The sequence below is a fragment of the Endocarpon pusillum genome (assembly GCF_000464535.1).
Source record: "Endocarpon pusillum Z07020 unplaced genomic scaffold C734253, whole genome shotgun sequence".
Taxonomy (NCBI): domain Eukaryota; kingdom Fungi; phylum Ascomycota; class Eurotiomycetes; order Verrucariales; family Verrucariaceae; genus Endocarpon; species Endocarpon pusillum.
Genome location: NW_006913602.1, coordinates 81740 through 102826, shown reverse-complemented (window position 1 = coordinate 102826; position 21087 = coordinate 81740). Strand labels below are relative to the sequence as shown.

At 49.2% G+C, this 21087-nt stretch overlaps 7 protein-coding genes across 7 annotated transcripts; 4 read left to right on the top strand and 3 right to left on the bottom strand.

Annotated features, from left to right (window-relative positions):
- Nucleotides 1-371: 371 nt before the first annotated feature.
- EPUS_00029 (uncharacterized protein) lies at nucleotides 372-957 on the bottom strand (the record flags this gene model as incomplete). Its single annotated transcript, XM_007789059.1, has 2 exons — nucleotides 372-814; nucleotides 906-957. The coding sequence occupies 2 exons, from the start codon at nucleotides 955-957 to the stop codon at nucleotides 372-374; spliced, it is 495 nt and encodes a 164-aa protein (XP_007787249.1).
- Nucleotides 958-2639: 1682 nt separating this feature from the next.
- Nucleotides 2640-7292, top strand: EPUS_00028 (uncharacterized protein; the record flags this gene model as incomplete). Its single annotated transcript, XM_007789058.1, has 11 exons — nucleotides 2640-3025; nucleotides 3074-3119; nucleotides 3170-3611; nucleotides 3663-3814; nucleotides 3907-4169; nucleotides 4253-4544; nucleotides 4599-5339; nucleotides 5972-6472; nucleotides 6527-6775; nucleotides 6830-6847; nucleotides 6918-7292. The coding sequence occupies 11 exons, from the start codon at nucleotides 2640-2642 to the stop codon at nucleotides 7290-7292; spliced, it is 3465 nt and encodes a 1154-aa protein (XP_007787248.1).
- A 1056-nt stretch (nucleotides 7293-8348) lies between these two features.
- Nucleotides 8349-9011, top strand: EPUS_00027 (uncharacterized protein; the record flags this gene model as incomplete). The annotated part of the gene is made up of 1 exon (XM_007789057.1): nucleotides 8349-9011. The coding sequence occupies one exon, from the start codon at nucleotides 8349-8351 to the stop codon at nucleotides 9009-9011; it is 663 nt and encodes a 220-aa protein (XP_007787247.1).
- Nucleotides 9012-10629: 1618 nt separating this feature from the next.
- EPUS_00026 (uncharacterized protein) lies at nucleotides 10630-12308 on the bottom strand (the record flags this gene model as incomplete). Its single annotated transcript, XM_007789056.1, has 2 exons — nucleotides 10630-11758; nucleotides 11809-12308. 2 exons carry the CDS (start codon nucleotides 12306-12308, stop codon nucleotides 10630-10632), a joined length of 1629 nt encoding a protein of 542 aa, XP_007787246.1.
- A 648-nt stretch (nucleotides 12309-12956) lies between these two features.
- Nucleotides 12957-15368, bottom strand: EPUS_00025 (uncharacterized protein; the record flags this gene model as incomplete). Its single annotated transcript, XM_007789055.1, has 1 exon — nucleotides 12957-15368. The coding sequence occupies one exon, from the start codon at nucleotides 15366-15368 to the stop codon at nucleotides 12957-12959; it is 2412 nt and encodes an 803-aa protein (XP_007787245.1).
- A 407-nt stretch (nucleotides 15369-15775) lies between these two features.
- On the top strand, nucleotides 15776-17155 carry EPUS_00024 (uncharacterized protein; the record flags this gene model as incomplete). The annotated part of the gene is made up of 1 exon (XM_007789054.1): nucleotides 15776-17155. One exon carries the CDS (start codon nucleotides 15776-15778, stop codon nucleotides 17153-17155), a length of 1380 nt encoding a protein of 459 aa, XP_007787244.1.
- A 914-nt stretch (nucleotides 17156-18069) lies between these two features.
- EPUS_00023 (uncharacterized protein) lies at nucleotides 18070-19170 on the top strand (the record flags this gene model as incomplete). Its single annotated transcript, XM_007789053.1, has 1 exon — nucleotides 18070-19170. One exon carries the CDS (start codon nucleotides 18070-18072, stop codon nucleotides 19168-19170), a length of 1101 nt encoding a protein of 366 aa, XP_007787243.1.
- Between the last annotated feature and the right edge of the window lie 1917 nt (nucleotides 19171-21087).

Genomic DNA, 21087 nt, shown 5'->3' with positions numbered 1-21087 from the left:
CTGAGGCTGAGCCGAAGTTGAGCTAGGTCACCTGATGCCTGAGTAAAGCGGCAGGGCCATGGCGCGAAACGAGTGCCAAGGCCAAGCACTCTAAATACCAAACTTCAAGTTCAAGTTGTACGGAGTACACTGAGTGAGGGGATAAAAATGAAATGCGTTCAATTCCTATTAGCGCTTTGATGGTTCAGTCATTTTGTCTCTTTTCTCACTCTACGACGAATTAATTTCCGCTCGTTTAAGGATCTTATATAGAGTGACCACATCTGCTACACTTGCTGATGAAAATCCTGCCTTTCCTCTCATCGAAACTTGCAACAACATGGCTGAACGAGATTGAAAATACAATATGAATTGATAATGCTGACATAAAGCTAGGGATTAGGCTGCTCCAGCTGTGGTCTGGACACCTTCCGGCCTTGGTTTGCAGAACGTCCCTCCGATGCTGGCTTCGGAGGCATGCTTTCTCCCTGCTGGGCTGGAAAAGTAGTGCTACGGGACGAACCTAGAGGACCTGCTGAACCAGCTCTGCGAAATGACTGAGCACCCGCTCGTGCCTTACTGTGAATATCAGGCAGGCCCGCGGAAAATGCCCTCTCCGCCAAGGTTGGGCGCGATGGTTTCATTGGCGCAGTTGGAGTCGCTACGGCTTGACTCGTTGACCTATCTGGATAGATCTCCATGGGGCTGCTGTTGGATCGTTTTAGTATGTCTCGGACGTCTTGTCGGAATGCCCGGTTGTAGACGACCTGGGCGGCGAATTGTTGCTGTTCAATGTCAGAGGCTTGATCGCTTACTACTCGCTTCACAAGGTCCACTGAGTAGTCATGGCGTTAGTCAGCGATTGGGGAAAGATTTGGATACTAAATAGTGTACATATGGATTAATATGCTGCGGGTTGGACATACTTAGGTCGTTGCTGGCAAGCGGAGAACCAGATAGCTCGTCATTGTTGGACATGGTGATGCTGGCCAGTCGCTAGAGCTGCTATGACAAGTCTCGTCGGTTGGGGGGCAGGGATCGAGGAATACCTGACTGGTTCAATAGCTATTGGTTGAGTAAGACAACTATGGATGTGGCAGCAGACTACCAATAGGACAAACATGAGTCTGTACTCATGACGACGTCCCTTATACTTATCTCTCTGCTGATTCAAAGGTTAAACATGCCTCTCCCCATAATGCCCAATCTTTGTCACTTGGTGTTTCAGATTGTATCAAAACTTCAGACGTTGCTATGCATCCCTGCAGATTTGTTGAAGGTACGGAGTCGTGCCCCAAAAGTAGTCAAAGTGTGCTAATATTAGCGCGTCATTGGTGCTGCTTAGCTTAGATCTAGTACACACACTAATTTGCATGGCGGCCTGGTGAGCCCTAAGAGCTGCCTATGACAGTTGAGCTGCACTGATATTGATAACAAATTCAACAATAGCTTTATACTGATTTCGACTGCGAATTCGACTGTGAATAACTTGTGTATCCCCTGTGAATTATCTTTAAATTTAACACCTTACTTGTTACCTAATTTAAGGCATTTAGAGCTTAAATAATAATACAACAGCTGCAGAAACTCTTCTTTATAGTTATAGCCTCCTCAGCTATTCGAGCATACGCATACACAGACCGGAGGGCGTTCAGGGCTACAAACGCAGCTGGGCAGGTACTAGGGTCCAGGGCAAGCTCTCAAAACTGGAATTTATCGATAGAAAAACTCAATACCAAGTAGAAGAACGTGAGAATAGTAAGGAGGAGTAATTCTGTTCTACATCCCATACAAATTAGTATAAGTGCTAGAACAGCTAGTCTGGAGTAGTCTCCGGCGCTAATATTAGCGCACTTTTACTACTTTTGGGGCACAACTCCGTAGACATGTGTCTAAACGGCATTAACTCGTCTTACATTAGGTTAAAACAGGTTGGAACAAAAGGATCTCCGGGCCGTACTCTAGCTTTTGTCTGACAAAACGGGTATCTTAGAGAATTGTGTGAGAGTCAGATCTTGTTGAGAACGTTATTAAAGAGTCCCATATCTGTCAGCTGAAATCGTCCTAGGCAAATACTTATGACTTAAGGTTCGGATCCTAATAGCGCTGGTATGAAACGGGTTGATTGGATAGCCTCCCCCCTTCTGAGCTTTAATAATCGTCCTCCGGACCGTGGCTCCTGCTTGAGTGCCTACAGGTAATGACCTCCGGACCTTTGGCCTGGCCACAACAAAATCTTCCCTTCTTGGGCAACCTTCGCATCTGAAAAGTCCTGCTTATTGTGCTCTCCAGAATCAATTCCAGTTCTATTTATCAGGAATCAATCTTGTCCCTGCAAACAAAGTCCCTTGGTCAAAGGTGATAGTTTCCCGACTGGCCAATGGCCCACTCCACGGCCGACCTTGCAATTTGGGGGCTGGAGACTTATTGGTCAGCTCCTGGAGGAGATGGTTCACGCTTTGCCCACCTTGTCCCCTACCACTTCCTGGAGGGTTGGGGCGTCTAGCGTCAAGAGCCATGAGACCGCTGTATTTTCAGCCGCTCTGTCGGGCTTAGAATGTCATTTGGGCTCCGCCAACATACTGTACGTTATTTCTTCTTACGCTTGAGGATCACCAATCATAAATCGAGCCTGCTTGGTTTCATTGTCTCTCATACTAATGGAGAAGCCCGGTCTAGCTATCGGAGATATTCAACCTAGATCGCGCCGAAACTCCGTGGCCTCTTTGTTCGGACCCCCTAGGTTGACCAATGCAACACCACGACAAATTGACGCTCCCGGAGCGTCTTCGGCACCTGGTGGGGATGATCATAGCGCAGAGAAAGTGGCACCTCCAAATCTTGCAAAGACGCTGAATAGACGACTCAAAAAGGGCTCTCAGCCTATCATTGAAAGCGTATCCCAGAAACTAAACGTCAAAATCCTCGAAGTCATTCAAAGTAACTGGATCCCTAATGATGATGGGAACCAGGAGAAGATCTCTTTGATTGGTGAACTTACCAATCTGCAATCTGCCAGTATCGAAGATGGATCTTTTCGATGGATGTATGTTTCGATACTTCGCGATCTCCCGGCTACTCTAACCTCGTCTAGTCATTTTGAGCGCGACACAGCATCGATAAACTTCGCAGATTTTGAAGTGCGCGGACCAATTTCGTTATGGGTGAGAAGTTCGCTGATTGCACCTAGAAAGTTTTGAATGATACCCGGGTCCTCTACACACATGAGGCTGCAGTCGCCTCAAAATGTCTCAAGGAAGTAGCCCTGAATCGACGAACTTTTGCGCGAGGCAAGTACTTCGGGCCTTATATTCATCAGGCCTCTTTGCCTTATGGAAGTGAGGTCGAAGTACTCCCCGTTTCAGCCACATTCCTAAGCTTCCCCATATTCGCTTTAATGAGTATCCCACACTACGGGGGAGATGTGCACGCCAACAGCCGAAATCTTCGATCCTCAGACCAACATCCTATACGATCGCTTTTGCAGTATTCCAACATCCTAGCCAAAACGACCAAGCGCGATACACGCCAGGTAGTCACACGCGACGAGGTCGAAGACGATGGTCAAGCGCCCAACCATGATAAACCCTTCATCCATGTCCCAGAGATCTGGGCGCTGGTGATCAATATGTGTAAGCCAGATCTCGTTCTGATATTTTGATCTACCCGCTGACGTCAACTAGACACCATCATAACTTGTGCCCCATTTTCACTGGATGAATTGTGTTGCGATAATGTCAAAGTCCATAACCCGCCAAGGCAGGATCAAAAGGTGCTAGTCAAGTACACCGACCTTCATGGAAGGCTCCATGACTTTCGCTGCCGCACCTGGTTTGTATGGCCTGCCCAATCACTTCTCACTGTCATATTCCTGTCGCCATTGGGTATGCCAGGATGTCCGTCGACTGATTACTAACTGAAACCCAGGGCTTACTTGACATTGTATCCTCGATCGAATCCCATGTCGATAAGATGAAATCCTTGCTCAATAATCCGGAATCCCAATACAAGCTGATCGACCCAAGATTTCGACCTATCGATAACACTAGGTGGCTGGAGATTGTCGAAGCTACTGGTGCACGAAGTGTCAACGTACGTGGTGTGACGCTGCTCGAAGACAGTGCCTTGTCACTGGACTTCGCCGAACGAAAATTGCGAGCCTCAATTCAGGGGACATTTGTCCTTCTCGGGTATGTACGGAAGCATTCGCCAGGCACCATTAGACTGCTTGTAGACATTGACTACCTCAGATCCTAGACTGATACTTCTATAGCTACTCTGTCACTCTCAGGCGACTTCGAGAAAGAGCCATGCGTTTTCAGGTCGAGAAGGTTGAGCGAGCAAAACAAGATCAGGTCAAGAAGCGAATTGCTCTTCTGTCGAAGGAAGCGAGAAACATCAAGCGAAGTCGCCATTTCAACCGCTTTCTACTTTACGCGACCCGAAGCCAGATCTTAGATCCCCATGCGTCAGATGCATTCAAGCAGACGGAAGCACAAATACCAATCGGCCAGACGAATCGATCAACAACAGGATCTACTATTGCGGAGGATTGTACTGATCAGGTCAGTCCTTATTCAACTGGCTAATCTGATCAGCGCACTGATAGATGTTTCTAGCGGAAGAAGAACTCAAACCCTCTCGAATCGACCGCTGTAGTCAGACATCTTCCCGAGGTCTTCGAAAACAAGTTGAAAATCCCTACGATCAAGGTTGACACGCAAGAGGACGAACAGACAAGAACGGGCGCGCCGAAGATTCAACCAACGACCCCTCGGATCACTCTGAATGACGAGCACATAAATCAAAGCCCAAAGACGTCAGCGGCTCTGGTGCTGCCACCTCCAGTAGCGGCATCTGGGAATTCAGAGCCTACTCGCAAGAAGTCTCCGTCATATCAGTCTATCGTAACGGATGACCTAGAGGCTCAACGCTCGCCTGTGGAAGCATTCGAAGATCTCGAATCGCAGCGGAGGTCGCGACTGCACTCCGTCCTTCCTCTGCAGAAGCACTCGTCACATGCCGAATCGTCTTTAGGGCTGGCAGGTCCCTCAATTGTGGATCCTCTATCAGCCGACTCTCTTGGACAGGGCGTGCAAGATATGTCGCATCTCACTTCATTACCCCACATCACCCCTGAGAACTCCTTGTCACAAGGAATTCGACGACCAACCCAAAAACAGGCCTCTCTCCAGGATACAGACTCCGTCGATTCGAAAGTCTTCCCTGCCTCCCCGCCACGCTTACCTTTGAGGCCGGAAGGTGGATCCACCATTCTACGTTCCGAATGGAATGCTCTCAATTCGAGCTCTTCACAGAGTGAAAGCGCCGAGCATCCTTCATCTGAAGAGTCCCCTAACGTGAGTCACAGCCAACAGCAGCCCAAGAAATCGAGCGCTGAAGTTCCCACGACAATTTCTGAGAAAGTTCGAAGTAGATCTACATTCATAAGTAAAGAATGCCCCCCTTTCTTTGAATGGCACACACAGGGCATGCGCCGCAATGAATCGAGGTCCAGGTTGGGTGAAACAGTACCCACTAGTTTCGATAAGACTCTGGATGATGCCAATTCTTTCGCCCCAAGTAGCCTTTATGGGACCGAAGGTATCTTGTGTTCAATCGAGACTGACATTCGAGAGGGAAGATACTATGTGCCCACTGTCTTTGCTGTCAATTCTGCAAGTTTTGCAGATGTTCCTCTCAAGGAAGAGGCTGATGTCATTAAATTCCTGGAGAGCGAGCGAGATAGAATTATTCGATTCTCGCATCCTAAGGAAGAACATGCAAGAATGGCGCATGAAATCTTTCTGGAGCAGAAGCAACAGCTTTTTCTATCCAGCTGCGGAATATTGCGTTGTTTTGTGAGCTCCGAAAGGAGAAGCCCTGATATCATCGGCAAATTTTGGGGTATATTACATTTGATATGCTGCATTCAACTGAAGAAGGTGAACTTGCTCTTGATTGAGTTCATTCATGAAACTGACACAATCAGGCCGGGGCGCTCCCATATCCACAGAAGAATGACACCACACTGATTCAGTATGCCGCAACACAGTTGGAACAAATTGAACAAAAGTGTAATCAGCTTTTGCTTGACGGCAGACCCGAACCCACCAATGACAAATCTTCCCCAAACTGGCGCCTGCCTTCGGCTTTAACGCCAACCTTTCGCGATATCGTGCTGTTTCTACTATGCATATACTTGGCAGTGACTGATCATGGAGTTGACTCAATGTCTGTACATCACATTCGCGACAAAGTCCTCGGCGACTTGGCCGAATCCGAAAGCGCACTGCTTCGGCTATCTGAACATGCGGAAATGGAACTTGACCAGAGTGGTCACGAATCGATCAGGACTGCCGACACAATCCTTGAAATCTTGGTTGAGAACGCAATGTCATTTTCGACTAAAGAGGAACTTGACAAGAAGGGTCGTGCAAGGCTACCCTTTTTCGATCTCGTGCACATATACAGCAGTTACACTTCCAGTTGTGTAAGTATGGCCTCGCCTGGGGAGAAAGCCAGTACTGACCGCACACTTGCTCAGATCTTCCGCGCGAAGAGGGACGCTAGCGCTCGTGTATATGAGGACGTGCGACTCCTCCGAGAAGAAGTTGAGACCATCAGTCTTATGCTTAAGGATCAAAAAGACTTGTTTCGAAAGGTGCTAAAGGCTAGAGGAAGTACTCCTGAAACGCTTGATAAAAGGCTCACCCACCGCATACAATCCAGTCTTGATGAAACTATACGTCATTTTGATACTCTGAGTGTTTATGCTGTTCAGGCAGAATTTTGGGTACGTACTATTCATCTAGCCAGTTTTAAGAAGAATCTGCTGATTTGGAATAAGACCCGCAACTCTATTGAGGTAGGTTTGATATCGCTAGACAAACATTGTTCCCTTGCATTTTGGGTTTACTTACCTCTTCGCCTCACAGGTCAAAGGTGAAGACAACAGCAAAGCAATCTACGTCTTCACCGCTGTCACAGTCATATTTCTCCCCCTCACTTTTATCGCAGGCCTCCTCGGCATGAATACAGTCGATATTCGTAACGAGCAGGATTCACAATGGCTCTTCTGGGCTATCGCCCTACCCTTCACGTTTACAGTACTTATGATCTGCCTTTGCATTGCGAAGCTTAACTTCAGGTTGCGAAAATTCGTCCGTTCCGTTCTCCGCAAAAGTGGCGTCCTCCGGAAAATAAGGAAGGGGTTGGGAATTTTAGGGAGGAGACTCCTCCCAGAGAAATGGTATAGACGTGGAACGAGGAGGGCGGCTGATTGGATTGATAGTGTGAGAGATGAGGCTTAGACAAGTCACACAAATAAGCATGTCACAATACAGCGACGTCTAAGGGACATGGGACTCGCATAGGATTTGAATACGTGGACTGTGATATTCAGATCGTCCACATTTACCAAAACAAGATATAAGCACCAGAAGTAGCCAAAATAGGTTTGGATTTGGTCCTGGCCTTATGCGCAGTCTCGAGTGGAACTTGGAACTGCCTGAATCAACGAGGGTCAAACATTTTAGCGGAGGGAAAATTACGTAGCTATCAGGAGGGTAAATATAGATATCCTTACCTTAGTAAGCTTCAGCTTTCAAGATGAGGACTCTCACCTATTGGTAGCTGTATGTGATATTGTACAGGGACGGCATCATCTATTAGTCAAACTAGTGGTGATATCGTTCAATATATTTAGTACGACGCTACTAAAGTCAGAGCTTTGTTAGTGCTTAAGGAGTGTACTTACAAAATGCCTCAAGATAGTCTCAAATTGTAAGCGCTTGTGCCCCCTAGTAAAACAATACACTGCTTTTAGGTTGCATGCAGTGAAATCGGTATAGTATACAGAATCTTATAGCAGAGGCGGTCTGTTCCGGCGTCAAATCAGTAATCATTATTATATGTCGGTCGGTTTCGACCCGTGCCGAAGTTATCGGTAATGATACCCTTACAAGACTAAAAGGGAATCCTGAAGGATTGAAGGATCAGCATGCCTGATGCAGAGAGAGCGGCCGCGGGAAGTGGAGGCTCTAATGCTTAAAAGGCATCATCGGATGCATGACGTGCGACGTGCTTCTCATGCGGCGGCAAACGTGTCGGAATATCATTGGCGGACACTGCGAGAAGGAGTAACTGGATGACCCCAGGGCCTCTCCGAAAGCGGACCCCCCGGCTGTGGGAACATCATTGGAGGACAAGGCAAGAAGGAGTATATGGATGACCTAAGCCCAACAGAATGATCTCAAACCCAACTGGATGACAAGCCCAACTGGATGACCTTGAGCCCGCCATAAATTCTCCGTTCAGACCCTGCTATCCTTCCAAGTGAATCCACAGTTTCGACAGCCCGCCGCACAATGTCTCACCATCCTGATGCCGCAGAAGAGCTCTTCGACCAGATGGGAGAGACATACAAAGATGCTTTTGCAGAGAATGAAGGCCTGTATCGAGCATTAGATGGATTGAAATCGTATCATGAATCTATATCAACTGTGCTGGACGTAGGATGTGGCCCTGGAGGACCAGCTGCTTATCTTGCTCAGCAAGGATACAGAGTCACTGGTATTGATATTTCTCCAAAGATGGTGGACTACTGCACGAAGCATATCCCTGGAACATTCTTAAAAGTCTCTATGACTGAATACGCTCCAAGTGAGAGATTCGACGCCGTGATCTCAACCTTTTCGTTACTTCAACTCCCGTACCATTCTGTCTACTCCATGCTCTTCAAGATGGCATCGTGGCTACGCCCAGGTGGAATTTTCATCTTGGGTACGGTCGACCCCGAGGGAAATCGCGGCGGAGAGGCTATGCAGGGCGTGACATCCGATTACGTGGAAGGATACCCTGTGCCTTTCATGAATACTACCGTCGCACTCACTTTGATCACGACAAAGGGGCTACTCGCAATTATCCAGCAGACCGGCCTTGTGATTCGCAGCGTGGAAAAGCATACGTTCATGCCCACAACCGGAGAACAGGAGGAGCATATTTTCATCACAGCTCAGAGGACTACCTAAGAGCCACTCTATGGTTGAAAAGCGGGCAGAGATCGGCTGCGTCAGTATTAACAGGTCTTTGGTATCATGGACATAAGGAGCAAAAGGCGATGGAGAAGGCCTTTAAGCCAGGTACTTCGAACGTATTTCGCGGGTTAGGGATATTAAGTAGGTGACTAAGCTGCTATTATGTTGATTGCAGAGCCTAGGCAGTGAGTGTCATGCGCCTGCCGTGCGCCAAGGATAGGAGCAATTGACGTACAAAAGGCGCCAAATGCACATAAATAGAATCAACACACTTCTACCACCAAATTCAGCGTCATTTTGCGCCTTTTTTGCGTTCTTTTCTTCGCCTCTTTCTGTTTGGCCGTGGTCGTCTAACAGTGAAATACATTCTTTTTTAAGTTTCTTTGTTTATCTATAGGCACATCTCGGTAATCTTCGCAACCAGATTATATATACAGTACGGTTTGCGAACTACATTATCTATATCAGCTGCTAGCATCTCGCTAATCTGCTCTTCTCGGATGATGGCTGTAATCCTAATAACTAGAATTTCATTTATAGACATATTGTCCTTAGAACATTAGCCGTATTTCGCTTGTTCAGTGGCTTGATATGCCTATCAGAGCTGCTGCGGTGTATTTTCTAGCGCTTAAATCTTATGTGTAGCTCTGTTACCATCTAATACTAGCATTTCCTAATCTGTTAGAATAACGTGAAATTCTGTTTTCTTAATTGCTTCAACAGCTTCGCGGTCGTAGTTAACAATAGTAAAGGCAAACTTTTTCATAACACGCTTACACGTAAGAATGTATTAGTTGATTTTGATGTAGAATTAAGGAAGTTTGAAGTCTAATTAACAAAAACGTCATACGTACTAAATCATTTTTTGATGTTCTTATGCCAAGATTTCTGCATGTTGATCGTGCTGATTTAAGCTTAAACTACGGGAACATGATCCTAATGAGGAAGGCGGCCCATTTAGTGACACGAAGACTAGAACGCTATTTCTCAGAGAGGGCATGTTTTCGGGCCGTAGGTTCACTGAATAGGACCCTGTCAGAGCATCGTGTGGAGTTGGTTGAGTTCATGAGACGACAGGCATGGGCAAGGGCCAGGTATCCAATGATGATAAGGCGCCCAAACCGGGACTGAGCACGGGTGAGGTGAGGCTGGATGAAGCCTGAGCAAGAAGGTGAGCAGAGGACGTCAAGGCCGAGCTGTGGCGGTGCACGGATGAGCGGAGGCTGAGTCGGAATTGAGCCGGTAAAACCGGTAAGTGTTTAATACTCCGTAATGGCCCAACCAAAAGACGGCAAGGAGCTTGGTCACCCATCCCCCCGCTTTAGGGAAAACTGGTAGCCAAAAAAAAAGTCACACCTCGCTTTTCCTGCACAGCAAGGTGATTGATGGAATGAGAAGATTGTGATGAGGATAAGTATAGTATAGGTAAGGAGTCAGGACTGTGGTGGCAGCGTTTCGTTTCGCTTTGTTCTTCTGGATTTCGGATTCAGCTGTCTCGGATTTCTTCTTGACTCTTTTCTGTCTCTGTCCCTGTCGCTGTCTATATCTATATCTGTATTCATACCTGTATGCTGGCCCATGCTGTCTGTCTATGCTTGCCCATCAAGGGATATCATAATTTCGACTTCGCCGCCAAACTCGAGTCCTCCTGGCCTTGGCCCTGGCCCTGGCACAGGTCATGTCGCTGCTTTTGCCCGTTCTTAATTTCCCCGTTCGCCTGCATCACGTTCTCACCTTCTCCCCCCTGCAGACTCGGCTCCTCGTCTTTCTTCCACGCCCTCACCAACTCCTCCTCCTTCTTGATATACCTCTCCCTCTTCGCCCTTAACAAGCTCTCTACATCTTCACCACTTAACTCCTGCTTGAGCTCATTCCACTTGACTTCGCGCTTCACAACTGGATCCTTAAAAGCCACTGCCATAGTGGCCTTCCCCCTTCGCCTTCCCCCCGCCTCCTTCTCCAAAATCCCCACATCTCCTGCTTCCACGATGAATTTCCCCCAACTCTTTATAGACTCCCTCCCCATTGGACTCTTCGGAAAGATCATCCCAAAACAATGCGGCATGCCCTCATACGTATCAAACTGCACATATACTCCCGCCTCATCCATGTGTCTAGCCACAACCGCGATCTCGTCTTCCAGCGCCTCCGTCCCGGCACACATGTACGTGGGCGGCGCACCCCTCCAGAGCTCCGGTTTCGCCGCTACAGGCGAGACGAGGGGATGAATGAGCGCGGTTGCGTTGACGTACATGTCCACCCTGGGCGGCTGCGTTGGCCATATGTCATCGGACGGCAAGTCGGCGGCTAGACCAAAATCCGGAGGTGGCATGAGGTAGTCGTAGGTGGCGTTGGTATGGCAGGAAGGCATAGCGCGGCTGATGTCGCACCAAGGTGAGCTCAGAGCGATTCCGGCCGGGGGGGAGAGGGCGACGTCGCGGCCATGGAAGCGGATTTTGCGGATTCCCTTTCGTTGGAGCGTTAGGAGGGTCTGGCAAAGGGATAGACACAAATTCCCGCCTGCGCTGTCGCCTGCGAAGACGATGTTGGAGGGAGATACGGCGGTGTGGTAGGAGTCTGAGGGTGGGGAGAGGAGAGACAGGTAGGCGATTAGGCCGTCGAGGATTGCGGTGGGGAAGGGGTGTTGGGGGGCGAGGCGGTAGCGGACGGAGAGGCAACGGCCGGAGGTCAATTTGGCGAGGTAAGAGACTGGGAGGCGGTGCGATGCTGGGTCCATTGCGCTGTTTTAGCATGTCAGTAGCTAGAGGACTTTGGATTGCTGACTACGTACACGTATGCACCGCCATGAAAATAGAGGACCGTCACCTTTGATCGGACCTCAGACATCAACTGTCGGTATTGCTCTTCCTCGGAAATGTCGGGTCTTGGGGCGTCGCTGTCGACTCCACCCCGATAGCCAGTCCATTCTGCTTCCACGGCTGAGGTCTCCGGCAGCCTATATGTCTCGGACCCATCTCCCAGATCCTTGATTGCCATGTCCAGCGCATCTCTGGGTCTTATTCCTTCATGATCCTCCGGTTTTGGCAGTGTAATCTTCGAGATCCACATCTTTCCTTTGATACCAGGATCTCTCAAGCCTCCCCTTTGAATTTTGCCGATCGGATTGGGTTTCTTGAGCAGCTCACGTATCACAGACACGGTGAGCTCTGTGCGTAGATCTTGTTTTCCGGCATTAAGTGAAAGGGAGAGAGTGTTCAAGACTGCTGTTTTCAGGAGTATAGGAGTTACAGGTAGTAGCACCTTTGCCAGGGTCATTGGGCTAAGATCCATGGTGGTCGGAGACGCAACGCGCGGGTAGGCAAGATGTGGTCTTGAGTCAAGTCAGAACTGAACCTGTCGCCAGCGTGGGTAAGAGTAGTTGATGTTAATATCCAGACATCAGGCATCCAGGAGCTTTGGCGTGCTGTGAGGGCAAGAGGAGAGACTTGTGTCAGTGGGCAAGTAACACGACTATGTCATCACTTGACAGCTCCAGACACTCCGACCATCTTGAACCGAGGTCCATGGGCGCCCCATTCCTTTTCAATGCAGTTATGCCGCAGAACCCTCATTCTGTCTCAGAGTATGTGGGCTCTGGGGCGGGGAATGACATCAGAAACTGAGATGGTGGAGTGAGCGAGCTGTGGTGGAGGAGTGGTACCACAGGTATGAGGTCTATTTGGGGAGGTGAAAGAACATGTCAGACACAAGCTATTATTCGGTCCTTCGAGGGCCGCGGTGTTTTGGTCCAACAGAACAACATATAGGCTGGTTTGCCTAGATTGGTCTACGTACTACTATACCAGCATCTAATTATTAAATAGATCATTAAGTATAGGAGGTCCTCTCTCTGGACTTGTTTACTGCATCTCCCCAGCAGAAGAATAATAAGCATAAACGATTGTGATTGGCCAATTGATTGAGGAAGACTGTCCAAGATCATACAATGTCCAGGTCATCGTCTTGCTCCGCCTGTTTACCTCCCATGCTCTCTCGGCCAGCTTCCCGGATACCCTTTTCGGTCAGAAAGCGTGTTTTCTTCATAGGCGATAGTCTAACCGAGTCGGCAGCTCGCTTCCCGTTTGCGTTCCTATCAGAGGCCATGATGTTATCCTTGGTCGCCATGGCCGATCTCTTCCTTCCTGCTTCATCATTCGTGCTCTCAGAATTATACGTGCCACCCGGGTTGGGGGCGATGCGGTGTCTGAGATATTCCCCTCCTGCTCCTCCTGAACCCATCGAAGTCAGTCTCAGCGCAATCTCGCGTTCTTTCTCTTCGGTCAAGAGTCTTTTCCTCAGGCGTGATTCTGTGTCCCTGGACAGCCTGCCCTCAGCAATGAACGGATCATCATCATCCAGCTCCAAAAGGCTTGCTGCGCTTCTCTGGAAGAATTCGCCGGGCTTCGCACAGTTCATCTTCCTCTCAGATTTGCTAGGAGCAGTAATAAAATAGCGACTCTGTGATTCTGGATCGAATTTATAACCTGGGTTGCTGGATTGCACTCGTCGATCTGAGTACCGTCCATCTCGGGCGCCAGCGCCTAAGCGATCCCTCAATCTACTGCCTGCCACATCACGCCCAATGGCATTTGAGCCAGTGTTGACACCCATGCGACCAGCTTGTGTCTTAGTAACCTGCGCGTTGAGATGCCACTCGCAAATCTCAGTCTTAACTAGATTCACCCAGCTTCCGCATTGCTGACCATCTTTCTTGACCGCAACACAGAAGCCTAGATCTCTGGCAGTGCCTACTTCGAGAAGAGTGTCTTCGCCATGATGAAGAGTCAAGCTGAAGGCGCCCGTATCCTCCTTCCCCTTCTTGGGCGGCATTATTCCAGGATTTAAAATAGCCACCACAGTTCCTGGAGAGAGGCGATGATATCTTGGAACAGCAGTACCGAACAGATAGAGATCAACCGACCACGTCAAATCAGACAATTGGAGAACGATAAATCGCTTGTGGTTCTGGCTTCCATCTTCCCATTTGTCCTTCCAGTCAGAGCTGCTCTTACCTTCGGCGGAGGCATTTGCACCCTGCCTTGGCTTATGGTCCAAAGGTGTTGACTTAGATGCCACCACACCGACTATGACGACATCCTTCGCTTCAAGACCCGGAAGCTCATAGGCCGGCGCGGTGACTTGCTTGAGCAGCTGTGGTAGCCGTAGACATGTGTGAGTATCGGGAGGAAAGGTTCTTTCTAAAAATGAATGTGGCAAAATCCGAGAGGATAGGTGTAGCTGACTGAATGGATCATACAGCGCAGGGTCCCCTTTTCGTGGGACCGCTGCTGCTTCATCATGCCGTCCACCCTTTAATGATTGACTTCCCTGGTTGGCTGTGTCGGACATTACAGGATTGTTTTGGTTTGTCGAGCTTGAGCTTGCGTTATGGTCTCGGAGGTTGGGCAACGTGGAACTGTGCTTCAGAATACCCGAATTAGGAGCATTTCCACGTTGCGATCTTAAAATATCTTCTCTGGTATAAGTTGCACACTGGCGATCTTTTAACGGGGACCGAGGGGGGTTATGAGTACGGGCTTCTTCAGCTGCTTTTTGATAGCTCTCCATTTCAGCACGATTTAACTTGAACCCAGCACCTCTTTTGCTCGCAAGTGCTTCACGTCTCTTCTCTTGGGTATGGTCTTTAGCACGGTTTTCTGTGATTCTCTCGCTGAAAGTTTTGATTGGTCGTTCAGCTTGATGTCGTGACCCGCTCTCTTGGAAAAATTCACATCCAGGCATTGGAGTCCTGCCAGCGGCTGTGCTACCGTTCGTTCGATTGCTCCCCAAAGTCCCATTTTCTCGAATGCTTCTCGCTCTGCGTAATGAAACATCTGTGGCCTTGACGCCTTTGTCAATCCCAAGCAAGACTCTGCCAGGAGATCGCTGCTCAACTTGAGCAACAGGTCTCCTTGTTGGTGATACTGGAACCTCAACACTGTCGCATCGAAATCCACGATCATTATGGCTGGGCTTCGCTTTCCGAACACTACTGGCAGATGATTGAGGTCGATTTATCTGAGGCGGCTCCTTTGCTAGGTCTTCAAGACTGTTCTTCTCCCTGTTCTGCTGCAACTTCTTGAGCTTTAGCTTTGCTTCGATGGCTGCAAGTTTGAGCTGCAAGGTCTCTTCATCATCTTCCACTTCGTCAACCTCATTCGTATCTTCGTCTTCATCGAGCAGCTTTCGAGAGATGCGTTGTATGTCTGGAGCAGTTGCAGAACGCTTTACAGGAGAACGAGAGCGTTCTCTACGGTCTTGATATTGCTGGTACTTTCGCCTCCCACTGGGCGAACTGAGGAGCGCAGCATGCGGCGATTTGGGAGGCCATGCTCTCTCTACCACTGACATGCTTATCAGCTCTGTAGTATTTTCCTGATGCTGCCGCTCATAGTAGAGATTCGTAGGCTGTAGGATCCTTCACATTCCCGTCTCCCCACACCGTGCTGACAATTTTCTCGTAAAGTGGACAAGCCGCAAAGTTCGGCGATATTTGTGGGAATAGAGCTATCTCATACGCATCAACTCAAGCAACTCCTATTTGTGGCTGTTGGTTCAACCTTTTGACCTAACTAAATGGAAAAGAATATCGTAACTTAATTGGTGGGGGCGGGGGGGACTTTACGCGTTCCATTAGTTTACACGCAGCGCGTTGCGTCCGCGTCGAAAATCTTGGCTCCCTTCATCGGCAGTTCGATCTCTCAGATCAACTTCTCAGCAGCAGAAGTATATAACCAACTACGTCAACTATCTGGGTCATGGGCGTCCACACCAGGTCCTCTGCTTCTAGCAGTCCTGTCAAGTTGGAGGTCCCAACGAAAGTCGCCTTACCGTATGCCGAAGGAGAGCCATACAGCACATTCATCCTTCCTTCGAATACCTCTAGCGACGCTCGCTTTGTGTTGCTCCAACATCCTCGAGATGGCGCACGACGTCGCTTCTATTTCTGTCCTTCGAAAGGTATCTACGAGGTCACTAAGATCAGCGCCAACATGCACGATCTAAGAAGCATTTTGTTTACGCCAGACCGTGACGTGACCACTTTGCAGGCTGGGAAAGTTGAGGACGAGCTACATGAGACAACAATAATCGAAAAGGAGGTCGCATCGAGTGGCATTGCTTCAACTGCAGAAAATAGCCCGTGTCAAGGCTATGTCAACAAGACTGCGGAAATATTCGTCGCGACTCCATTCGACCCCGTTTTCATCCTTCTCCCGCTTCTGGACCAATCAGCGACAAGTTCAAGAATACAACCTGGAGACGGACTTTTCCGCCCCTTTGACGATATCCTTGATGAGCATCAGGGAGACGACAGACACCTTCGTCATGTTCTGAATAACCCAACGTTTCGACCAACACTGCTGACAGCTATGAGCCACGTCTGCGACACAGTCGACGCTGGAGACGAGCATATGTATCGCCTGAGTATGCTGAAACTGTACAATTTTATATTCAGTAAGGCACGCAAAGCGGTTGAGAATGGCTTGCCTGCCAGTATGGAGGAGCGCTTTGTTACACGAAGTCTGGAAGTCCCCATGTTGGGTGTTAAGCGAGTAGAAAGTGGAGTATCATGCTCCACCAAGGAAACCGATGCCGCAGTGGAACGTCTCGTCCCGGACATGAGTGAGTCGCAGTCGAGTATTGCTTCGTTAAGCACGTCCGCTAGTATCTCTGAAATATCATCCATATCATCTGCCACGAGTATCGGAACAGTCGATCATGCTCCTTCGGAAGGTCTTCGCTATTTGCAGAGACTACGAACGGCGATGTCATTCATTACGACATCTTACCTCAATCCTATATTGAGCACAAAACTGGCAGAGATGTCCCGTGACGGCAAAGCATTGCCAGATTTCGCTCCATTGGACGAGCACCTACAACATGTAGCAAAATTGCGGGCAGAAGCACTTGCCACACGTTCTCTTTCTGACTTTAGTAAGAAGAGAAATTTCGATGAAGATGGTGAAGCTGCCGAAGAAAGAGCGGACAAGAAACGCAAACAAGAGGAAGACGACAAGAAGAAGAAAAGTCAAGAGTCAAGAGGTGTAAGAGACCTTAAAAAGGTGAATGTATCTGGGATGAAGAAGATGAGTGACTTTTTTGCAAAGAAAGGGCCGACAGCAACATCGAAAGCGTGAGTTGTCAAGTCTTCGGATGATTGAGTCGACCACACAGCTCTTTCAATGCCCAGTATCCTGCAGCACAGATTAGCCACACGGACCTCGTCTCCTTGTTCCAAAAAGTTAAGATATGAGATTCCGGTGTGACGGCACAGGCTTAATGGCGTGATCTGTCCAAGCGCGCTACGACGGCATCCTTCAACGACAGCATTCTCCATTACTACAATATACGGTGATTGCATGCACCTGAACGGATTGCTTACCGAAGATCTGAATATTCTGCTCCTCAGCAAAAATGACCCAAAGCACAAGAAGCTTCACGTTGGTGGGTGTCATCTGGAGTACTAAGAGATGAGTAAATGAGATACTCTAGTGAGGTACAGAGAGTCTGGTCTCGTCAAGGTTGTCCAGAATATGACTCATCCTATGTGAAGCTCATTGACAATTTTGCTTCTGGACGAGTCTTTGAGCGATGCAGCAGATCAGTTGTGGATCAGTTGTGGATCAGTTGTGGATCAGTTGTGGATCAGAGTGGTTGATGTGTCCTTCTCGTACTGGCACTGAGCGGGAGACTTACGTTAGTCATCAAATGGTCTTGGCGTCCACCCCGAACCTGCAACAAAAGAAATTGAACCAAGTTCCAGTTAAAGTTCCAGATTCTCATCATTCATGCCATACCACGCTTGCTGCTGTGCAACTCCTATCCAGCTATGCAAGAGATGATCTAACAGTGTCAACCTCACCCTGCTTTGATGTCTGACTGGACTTTGTCGTTGTCAAGGCCGCCGCTGTCTCGAATCCTTGCCCATTGCGCACTAACTTAGTTGCAAGATTTCGAACCAGGGTGCCCCAGCTCCAGCAGGACATTCAACTTCCCGCAACTCTCCTTCCAGCTTTCGGCTTCCAGGCTCACCTCTGCCCTTTAATTGACAATGTCAAACTCCACGGCTGATGGCCGCCTCCATCGGTATTGGCCAGAAAGAAATCTGAATCTGTTTGAATACCAGCCAAGCGGTGATGCTACCTGGTACCATCTCGCCGATGCCAACACACTTATCTTCATCGGTGGTCTCTATGATTCCTTCCTTTCCGTACCCTACGTCCCATTACTTGCTTCATATATCCACCAAGTCCCTAATTGGAGTCTCATGGAAATCCAGCTGTCATCGTCTGGTGTTGGTTGGGGCACTGGTGATCTCTGCCGGGATGCTGAAGAAATTGCGAAGGCTGTGGAATACCTGCGAGGCTCTACCACAAACTCGAAGGCAGATACCGCTGTCACCAGCCCCACTGGCAAGATAGTCCTGATGGGTCTCAGCACAGGCTGCCAAGACGTTCTCCATTATTTGTATCACAACCCAGAGCAAAAGAGACCTCCGGTTGATGGGGCGATCCTCCAAGCTGCAGTCTCTGACCGTGAGGGACTTGTAATGATGTGTGAAAGAGACGAGCATGTCCAGCGGGCTTATGAGGAATGTCTGCGCATTTCCCTGGAGAGCCAAACAGAAGACTCGAATGGCAAGATATTCACTCTACCTCCCGAAACCACCTCCATTGTTGGCTGGCCAAGAGGCCTGGTTTCGTGCAAGAGATTCTTGTCGCTAGTGTCGCCTTTTTCTCCCGAAAGACCTGGCGATGACGACCTTTTCTCTTCCGACCTTTCGGACGAAGCATTGAGCCAAACTTTTGGAGCAGTGGCCAAATGTGGCCGGTTGACACCCAGCCCTTTGTATGGTATATCGATGCTCGTCATGCTGTCCGCAGAGGACGAGTACACACCACCAACTGTCAACAAAGGCGCGTTGATGAAAAGATGGGCAGCAGCGCTGGAAAATGGCCATGCTAAAATGGCACCTCCGTCTGGTGTGATTGCGAACGCATCGCACACCATTAAAGAGCATGCCGCACAGTTTGATCTTGTGTATAGGGTCTTGAGATATCTGGAATTGTCGATTGGGGGCGTCAAGGAAGAAACTTTCCTCAAGCTTGAGGAAAAGTTAAATCTTCTGGACAGCCAGAATCCAAGCATATAATGCAAAGAGAGTTAGTTCTGCCTTTCGCCTGCCAGGCACCGAAACATTTAATCCCACTAACTCTCTCCAATATTCATCTAGAAAGCCGGTGATCAGACGATGCACACTCAATACTTTCTCCATACTTTCTCAATACTTTCTCAATACTTTGTCAAGTGTCAACGGATCCTTCCGGCAGATCTTGGCGCTGATTCAGCATAGTCTTGGCACTGCCCGGGTCGCTTGTGGTGGACTCACATCTTTGAGGGCCGGCCTCTAGATGGTCTTCCTGGTCAGCCTAACAATGTGTTATCATAAGCATCAATGTCAAGTGATTGCGAGTGTTCTCCAGCGTCATGGTGTCCTCCACAGCCTCGTCCTTGGCTATGACAGCCAGACCACAAGGGTGCGCCGGACCGAGCGGTGTTGGAAAAGATCGGTCACGTCCTAAATGCGGCATTGAACACTGCAATTGAACCATGTGTCTATTCGTCTGCTCCGAAACCTATTCAGTACTGTGTTTGTCCCATTGACTGTTTGGCCCTATTGTGTTTGTCCTGTGGGTTGTTCAACCCTATTGTGTTAGTGCCATTGATGGCTCTTTGTCTGTCACTTTCCGATTGCGGACACCGAACTTTGTAGGAGCTCAGAATCGCGTGCAGCATCCAACGCTCTATCCTTGATCACCCTTCATCTGTGCATGCCTTGCCAAAATCCAGTTGCCCAATTCCTTCGTGATACTTGTCAGACCACTAAATACAGGCCACCGGGTTGCCTACCAACCGTTATTTGTGAAGCGCTCAGATTACAATGCCACCGAAACCGCGCAGCAAGAAGGTGCAGAAGAAGAAAGTCGGCTACTCCACCGTTCCACCCTTTCCAAGCCCCCCCGATTCTGTTGGCCCAGATGTACCCTCACCAAGACCTCCTCTACCAGGAGCGATATCTCAGCTTGCTCGTTCAGATCTACCAGGTTTGAATGCTGCTCCACCAATCGGCTTTCCAGCAGAATACAACATGTGCTATCGCAATGCGGTGTTATCCTTACTCATGAACATCACCCCATTCCTTGGATATCTCGACCACTTCCACACCCAAACACAGAATACAACTCAGAATGTGCTTGTTGAACTCGGCGAAATGGCAACAGCTTACTGGTCTAGCGGCTCCGATGAAGAGCGAAGAGACCGGCTTGGGGGTATCATCGACAAACTATGGGCTCATTTGCTGTACTTCAACAACGACGACATGGACACAGTCGGCTGGGGACCTTTCCTGGACTCCGACCAAAATGAGACACAGCAAGATGCTGGGGATTTCCTCGAAAATCTGTTGACCAATGCAGATGCCGAGTGCAAGTATAACGAGTAGGTTGACATCCCTTCCAGCACACCTATTCTGCTCCTGACAACACGGCAGACAAGCAAGAACCGAATACAACGCCATGGTCGAAGCAACATTCGAAGTCCGCACCGCATGTGCCGGCAACTGCGACAAGGTCAAAACGCGGCGCGAGCAACTCGACCGAACCCGCCTGTGGACCGTCAACATCGACCACACCAAAGGAGCCAGCGGCGGCACACTCGAAGACGCCATCCGCACTACCCTCACCAACGAGATCGACCTCACCTGCGCGAAATGCAAGCGACTCTCCAAAGAAGGAAAACCTGGCCGCATCTGGTACCGGCTGCGCGACGTGCCGGAAATCCTCTTCATCCGCATCGCGCGCTTCGAGCACACCAAGAGCGGCAAGAGCTACCGAAAAAGCAACAACGAGGTCCTCATCCCGGAGATCCTGGACCTGACCCCCCACCTCGAAGCGGCCTCCGACCAGCATGGCGGAGCGGACGCCGCCGTCGCGGCCGCCAAATTCCGCCTCTGCGGCACCATCAACCACGCCGGCACCATGCACAGCGGCCACTTCGTCTCGCACGTCCG